Below are 8,201 nucleotides of genomic sequence, written 5' to 3'. Positions count from 1 at the left end.
AACACAATGTGACAATTAGCTTTGGGTAAGGCAGCATAATCATGCAAGCATCATTAGATTGAAAGCGCTTGCCATATGCATATGTGTAGGCCTACGAGAATACTGCCATGCTTTGACAGCACGCACGTGAAGCTGCAACAAGCCCAAACAGAAATTTTAGGATGTTTACTGTTGCATATTAGAGATGTCAAGCTACACAAGCTGCTCAACCATCAGATGCCTAAATATATACAGAAATTTCTGCCCACATTAAAAATTTCCATTGTGTTTCCAAATACAAAATTGAACCCAGTATGTTGGCTTTGATTTAGGTGCCCAGACAGGAAGCCACATTCATTACTTATTGAAACAAAGCACCGATGCAATTATTTTACTTAAGCTTTTATATCATCATAAAAGTTGGTTTATGCAGCTGTATGCCTTTGCCAACATCAGTCATGGTTCTGGGCTAGCAAAAAAACAATCCAGTCAGTATGAGCTATGCCTAGCCTTGTACCCGTAACAGCCATCCACCACACCGAACAATATTCCAGGTAGCAGCACCCTTAAAGCTGGTGCAAAGCTTTACTTAAAAACATTGAAAAAGCTGCAGCTATGCTTACACCACTATTAGCAAAAAAAGGATAGCATGGCAGTGAGCTGGAATAATTCTGTACTTATTAACATTCCAGTGCTTTGCAAATGAAAGATATAATGCCAACTCTTACTGAAGGATAACATCACTTTATTACTGTCTGCAGGGTCAATGTAAGCCACTTACAAAAAGAATATTGTGCTTCTTCTATAACAAAATGCAGAAAGGTTCCACTTTCCAACAATGCTGTACATGAAAGAAATGGCCACATATGACTGCATACTGAAATGCTCATTACACTTAGACTCAATGTGCATCTCATGGAAACACAGTATCCAGCCAATACACAATACTTTAGGTACGTTTCAAGTGAGGAAGATGGTGTTTCTTGGTCAGAACAAAGATAGAGCATTAACACTTTAGACACAATCCGTGGTAGCAGGCCACCATAAAGTCAGGCCATTACTTGAAAGACAGGCAAAAAAAGAAGGTCTACCTCAAGTTACCATAAAGGGATTGAAGCTGCTTCACACTACTAAAAATGTTCACAGATTAGTGGAGAAACTCACTACTCAATTTTGGCACAGCTTTTAGTTGCTGATTGAGAGTGCACCAGTTCAGATGACACAATGCAAGATGGCATGTCCCGCTCGTGGGGCACGAGAACCCATATCCAACAATGACATACTATACAGTTTTGCGATAATCAAGGTGCTGTGCTCTCGCAAGATCTTAAAAAATAATAATAAAAGCTGCCCATAATTGACTAGCAGAACCTACCACAAGTGATCAACGTTGCTCAATGGAGAGTATATGGCTCCATTGAACAACTCTGTTTAGACTCATTAGTCAAAGTGAACACAGTTTGAGCTTTTAATAAATTACAATGTATGTACAAGTAATCAAAGCACTGCACAACACTTTACAGGCTAAAAATAAAATACATGTGCTGTCAAGACACTTAGCCAGCTTTCAATTTCCTCCATAACAAAGCCAGCAACATTCAAGTCACAGCTCGAGAAAAATAAAATGCCTGCACAGCAGGCACATTAAACAAGATGTTATGCCCGTACATGATGATTTGTCCCCAATACAATACACTGCTAAGACTGACCTGCAGTGATTAAAAAACTCCTTTCCAGCCTCTCTGAATGAAAAATAAAAGGCTTCTCTTTCTAAAGCAGCAGAAGAGGTAGGCAATCTTGAATAGCAATGCCATATTACACATGGTACAAGCTCACGATTAGCTCACACTTGGACCTTGTCTGGTAAACATGCACACTGGCACCATGGAGAGGACACCAGATAAACTGGCGGACAGTCACACGTGTCTCCTAACAACATAATAAATGCCGAAAGCTATGGTGACTAGTACTAGTGCTGCAACCAGATAGAGGATGGCCCTGTTCTGCATAGCTCGACGCATCATCCCACTTAGCACATGGGAACTCTTCCCGATGTCATAGTCTGTCTCCTTAACCTGCACCAGAAGAGCAAAGCAAGGGGTGGGCAGTGAGGAAAGACAATAAACAGGTTAGCCAATGTAGCACCTTGAACACAGGCCAAAAAATACAGTTGACTTCACTAATTTGAACTCAGTGGAAGATGCAGAATTGGTTTGAATTAACCGGAGTTTGAAAGAAAAGACTTGTGCTGAAGTTTTATTTGACTGAAAATTCACTAGCTGGCAACACCTTGTCAGGGGGGCATCTACACATGCTCACAAAACTGATCTTGCAAGACCAACATGCTTAGAAATTCCTAGCTGGTTTTGAAAATGTGCTCAAAAACCCTTTCAAGATGCAAAGTGTTGTCTACTTGAACGGCGAAATGTCTTAGCGGCACTAAATGAATGGGACAAGGCAAACGAACAAGCAGGATGAACACTGGACATCAATTTTATTTATTTTATTTTTACATACTGCAGCTCATCTTGGGCTATAGGAGCCACGATAACATGTCAATTGCAAACGAGAAATTGGTCAGGAGCAAAGAACGAACATTTCTGTGAAAAGCATTCGAACATTCAATTGAGAACAGAAAAAAACTGTTTGTACATATCAGTTCTGGATTTCAATGGTAAAAGATTTAGGTTGTGAGAGCTAACAGTACGGGAAGGTCCTGAAAACTTAATGTATTTAAGTGGGTACAGTGTGGAGAGTTAAGGTGTACAGGAGCTTTATCCTTTCGTTGTGGCGACTTGTTGCCAGAGTGACTAAGCTCAGACTAGAGAGGTTAGAAGAAGGTGAAATATCTCTATCGTATTGTTCAGGGAAAACACGGGCAAGGCAGGAGATGGAAATTCAAGACGATGAGCAAAACAAGAACAAGGTAAAAATGGTAGCTAATGTTTCGACAAGTGGACTGGTCTTTTTCAAGGCGTATTGACGGTAAATAAAACAAAGAGCCTTCTTTTGTACGGACTTAATTTTTTACAGCGAAGCTGTATATGGCTAGCCGATTCATCCATCTGTCCTTGTGTTGGCTGTACGCCGAAAACTCCTCTGGTGAAAAAAAAAAAGGTTGCAGCGATCGCTCTGAATGTTATCGTCAGTCTATGCATAAAGTGCATTACTATTTCTGCATGATGTTATCATTCGCGGCAGTTGCTCTGAATGTTATCTTATCGACCATGTTATGCGGTATGACGTTAATTATATGCATAAAATATGTATACTGGGTGTCTCAGTTAACTTGGACCAAGATATTAAAAGAACCCAAGAGCACTAGAGAAATCGTACCGACTGCATAGTAGCGGCAGTCAGTTGTACTTACAGCCAGTATTTTTCTCATCACGAAGTATTCATTAATTAATTGCTTTTAATTAGCGAACATTTAAATTATTGCTTGACTCACAAGCATGTCAATCACAAAGTTGTAGGGCACCTTAAATAACCTCCAAATCAAGCATTTATTTCGTGCTGAAGTGTGCCTGGTTGTTTCTTCCAAGAAAAAAAGCAAAAGCCCGTGAAATATGATATAGATGTGCGCTCGCACCCTGCTATTCAAGTGCCTCCAAGCAACCTTTGAAAGATATATGGCTGCATTGGTATCGAACAAGGCTTCCTCATGTAGAATGGCTCGAGAGGTTTCGCGACCTCTCGAGCATCAGCATCTGCGGCCGCAAGACTGTTTTGCGTGATGATGAGGCACTCGGGATAGCTTTAACCTTCGTGTGTCATGAAACAAAGCTACAAAAGAAATTCAACCAATGTTAAAAAAAAAAAATAGTGCACAAAAGAGCACGAAAAAAGAAAAAAGGCAGTTCAAAGAAGAAAAAAAATAGCTACTCAGGAGCTTATTTTAATAAAAAATAAACCAAAAGCACACAAGGCATCTCAGCCGTCCACAAAGAAACATCCAAAGGTGCAACTGGTTTAGCCATTTACCCTTTCTGTCTGTTGAATTCTGGAAAAGAGACAAAAAAAAGAAAGCGATTTTTAACCTATTTCTATTTTTGTCGCAATTTTTATGTAAGGATCAGGTGACATCATGAAGGGGCGTTAAAGTCACGTTTTACACCAGTTTTGAGTGGTTATTTTCCACTGCCACTTAGAGCATGTGCTCAAACAGGTCACCGTCTGAAGCAATACAGTACTTGCTTCTTTCCAATGCTTGTGCTGTGGCAGCTTTGACTAATGACGTTGGAATCTCATGGCAGACTCTGCTTATTTTCGCCTTTAGGGCCTCCGGTGTGGTAGTTACACTGCTATACACGCGATATTTCACGCAGCCTCACAAGAAGTCCAGCGGTGTCATGTCCGGCTACCTTGCAGGCCAGAGTACAGGTTTGTGCCAGCCAATCCACTGTCTAGGAAAAAGCTTGTCGAGCCATGCTCGAGACTGAGCACTACCAGCACTACTATGCGCAGGAGCGCGATCGTGTTGAAACCAGATGTTCCGAAGATGCGCAAGTGGAACGTAGCCACAGATGTCGTTCATGGGGCACTCGAGGATATCGTTGACGTAGAGTTGCGTCATTAGTGTGTTGTCAAAAAAGACGAGTCCGGTCATGTTGGCATCAAAAATACCGCACTACACATTAAACGACCACTGGTATTGGTGTTTGTGCCAGCCAGTGGGGATTCCTATGACTCCAGTAGTATGTGTTATGACGAGGGACTTTTGCATTTCTGGAGAAATTAGCCTCATCTGTCCAAAGCATGCGAGTGAGAAAGTCTGGTTCTTCTTCACACTTTGTGAAAATCCAATTGGCAAAGTCTGTTTTCAAAATGTCAGTCTTCAAGTATTTGATGAAGATGTACATGGTACAGGTGCATATGACCTTTTTTTTTTTAAATCCTCCACACTGATAACCTTGAGGTTCCGGCCTCCACACTGGCGTCATGCGCACTACTGTGAAGGTTAGCAGTAAAGAATGTCAAAACATCCGTTTCCGCTTCTTTAACTACCATCGCAGTCCTGTGTCGCTTTCTTGTGAAGGACTTCATAGATTCTCAGTATTGTTGACGGACTAGGGCGTCCCCCTCCACAAGGCCACATCCGGAATAGCTTGGCTACAATCCTCTTGTTGCCATGCACCTCCATCAGAGCCAGGATCATTTTAGCCTTCTGATCATTCATGAAGGGCATGACCGTCTTCTTGAAGAGCAGGTCACTGGCGCGGTACCGTTGAGATCTCTGCACTGACACGTCAAGCAGAAATGATCTACGTAATCGACAACAGCATATGCTGGCCGTACAGATCTGCCAAAATGCATTAGATGGACATAGCCTGTACAAGGTTTGTTTCTGTTGCTAAAGGGAACAAAAGAAACATACGTTCTGCAAGCATCTATCTACAGAACAGGATGAGTGCACAAAATTACAGTCCCAAGTTCACCATCACTGTTTCCCCCCACTATGGCTCCGCTACGCTTATCAATGCTTCAGTGGTGTGTTCTCAGGATGCCGCGACCATCATATAGCGTGAAGCCCTGTATCGAGCTGCCACCACTAGTAAAGCTGTGTATCCGTGGCTATTCGCTTGGGAGCGCTTGAGTAGCGGCGCACGAGCATGTATCTATTTCGTATTTTGGACGTATTGTGCGCTTTTGTTTTTTTCTCGGAAAAATCAGCGAGGCAAAGCGGAGCACGAAACAAATGCTTCATTTTGAGGTTATTTGAGGTACCCTACAACATTGTAATTGATATGTTGGCTATTCTAGCAATAATTAAGAACTACAATAATTAAAAGCAATTAATACTTCGTGATGAAAAAAATACTGGCTGTAAGTAAACACGACTACGGCTACTATGCAGTCGGTACAATTTCTCTAGAGCTCTTTGGTTCTTGTTTAAATCTTGGTCCAAGTTAACTGGGTCACCCGGTATTTGTATAATGTGTAAAATATGTAAATATGCGTAACTATATGTATAGGTTATGGAAATTGGTCGGTAGTTAGTTAACACCTGCTTATTACCAGATTTGTGCAAAGGCAGACTTTTAGCATGGTGCCACGAAGAAGGAATAATTGCTAATGATTTGTCAAAAATAACCAACAACCAGTCCAAAGGGAGTAACAAACAACAAAAGCATTGCAAATGACATGAGGACCACAGGACTTCTTACTACCGAGTTTTAATACTAAATTAAGAACGTCAATTAAGTCCAAAAGCACACCAATGCTCGAACAAACGAAAAAAGCTGCAAGAAAACCAATACACAAGACATCACTGATCATTACTCATTGTGCAACTGTTCCACATACCCTTTGGATTGGGTATTCATCTTTTAGAATATCAGTGGAGTGCTCGTGCAGTTATCAGGTTCTTTTTGTATGCAAAAGCCCTCATATATTAATCTGCTCTTCTCTGCCTGATAATTCCCAAGAACACGTGCTGTCACACTTCAGCATACAGAGGCACTGTTTACAATAGCTTGTAACCATTAAAGTAACAAATCCTGCCAGCTTTTCAGCAAAAAACTTGTTTGCTCTCCAGCTGCAGTAAGCTGTAGCCCCCAGAGCTCTTTGCTGTCATCCAGGAGCCCTAACTTTGTCGGGGCACTGACAAAATTTGTAATGCCTTGATTCGTCACTGGCTAGCAATTCTATGGTGGAATCGGCTTTCATGTGTGCGTTTAATCAAACTAGCTCAGTCTTGGCAGATGTCGTAAAGCCCCATGAAACTACTGCTCCTGAAACAACTTGTGATTGTTAAGCATCTAAAAAAATATTTTCCACACTCTGTTGAGCACTCTGAGCGCCTTTGGCAGCACCAGTGGTGGTTGTACACTTGTTGGTGGTAATCCACTCATGGGCGGGTTATTCAAAATAAACTATTTTTTTTTTTCATAGAAAAATACTGGCAGTACTTTCTAAACGCGGTATAATTAAGCAAGAGCGCGAACTAACGAAAGTCGATATTACAATATGATGAAATTCAGTTATATATTGTTAAAAAGCAAATCTGATCATGCGTACGTAAAGACCATGAGAAGTATGAGTGCTGAAGCGATGGGGAACACGCTCAGAGTTCAGCAAGGTAGTTCTTTGGGCAAGTTAGTACTGCATTTTGAATGTATGCCAGCGCAAAACAGAAAAGGATAATAGACATGCGCTCGAAACATTTTCAAACCCCGAGTGCGTAGTTTTTTTTCTTCTTGTGAGTTCAAAGGACGTCAATGGGCAACACAATGTGACAGTAAGGACAATACCTTTTCCCGTGCTCTGGTTATCGTCTCTCGCTGCGAACTCAGATCTGTCAATATAGCAGCTCCGACTTTCTCTGCAAAGCAAAGACAGGTCAAATTCTACTATAATTGAAGCTCTCGCAATGAGCTCCGCGAGAGAACTTTCTCCTTCGTACCTGTTTCGAGTGCCAGCTTGTAGCCACCTTTCAGGAGCTTCGTTGACCTCTCCATCCTTTCCGTGTTATCGAGAAGACGCTGTTTCTAAGTTGTGCAAAAAAGGGACTGTGTTAGCGTGATTAGCCTTCAAACAAAAGCACATAAACAGGAAGTTTAGAAAGACAGTCACCTGATCGTCACCAACGTAGTTGTCGTCATTTGACAAAAGCTCCTCTCGAGATTTCAGCTCGTCGCAAAAGGCTATCCTCGCTCTCTGCTGAAATAAATGTTAAAACAGAATTAGCGCCTTGACGAAAAAATAGATATAGCTGTCCTTAGAGTCTGGAGCACTAAAATACAAAGTGAATGCTTACAAATTCTTTCCGTAATCGTGAGAGCTCCGCCTGATAACTCTTGACCCTGTTTTGGTACTTTGGTCGGGCGGCGACAGACAACGTACGAACTTCGAGCTCCATCTGCTCAAGCTGCCAGCACAAAAAAAAAGTGGCAAGGTTCTGACGATAATGACATCTACGAGAACTTACAAGCTCATTAGCTTCTTCCAGATGTCTCTCGACTTCGGTGACCATGGCAGTTTTCTCATCTGCAATACAGGACGCGGTTCGACTAAATGACCATGCTGTTCGCGCCAATAACGGAGTTTCTGGGGGACCTGGCAGCACCTACCTGGAGGCAGATTTGGTATTCGGCTTGATTTTGACGTAATATCAGCTGTTAACGCTGCATACTGCTGCTCAAACGTTTCCATAAGCGTCGCCATTTTCAGAATGCCACTAATGATCTGACGTCACTAGTGACGATAGCTAGCAGCTCGCA

General features: G+C 41.9%; 1 protein-coding gene across 2 annotated transcripts; it reads right to left on the bottom strand.

Annotated features, from left to right (window-relative positions):
- Positions 1 to 703: 703 nt before the first annotated feature.
- Vti1a (Vesicle transport through interaction with t-SNAREs 1a) lies at positions 704 to 8,162 on the bottom strand. Of its 2 annotated transcripts, none has more exons than XM_050196157.3 (7): positions 8,052 to 8,162; positions 7,910 to 7,968; positions 7,739 to 7,849; positions 7,555 to 7,641; positions 7,385 to 7,469; positions 7,233 to 7,303; positions 704 to 2,054 (listed from the first exon to the last, which is right to left on the bottom strand). In XM_050196157.3, exons 1-7 carry the CDS (start codon positions 8,143 to 8,145, stop codon positions 1,896 to 1,898), a joined length of 666 nt encoding a protein of 221 aa, XP_050052114.1. In that variant the 5' UTR covers positions 8,146 to 8,162; the 3' UTR covers positions 704 to 1,895. The 2 variants fall into 2 exon arrangements, with proteins under 2 accessions (XP_050052114.1, XP_050052115.1); XM_050196158.3 differs by having other exon boundaries at positions 7,555 to 7,638.
- Between the last annotated feature and the right edge of the window lie 39 nt (positions 8,163 to 8,201).

This window comes from Dermacentor andersoni, chromosome 1 (assembly GCF_023375885.2).
Source record: "Dermacentor andersoni chromosome 1, qqDerAnde1_hic_scaffold, whole genome shotgun sequence".
Lineage (NCBI taxonomy): Eukaryota > Metazoa > Arthropoda > Arachnida > Ixodida > Ixodidae > Dermacentor > Dermacentor andersoni.
The sequence above is the reverse complement of the archived record's forward strand: the minus strand, read 5'-3'. Positions and strand labels throughout refer to the sequence as shown.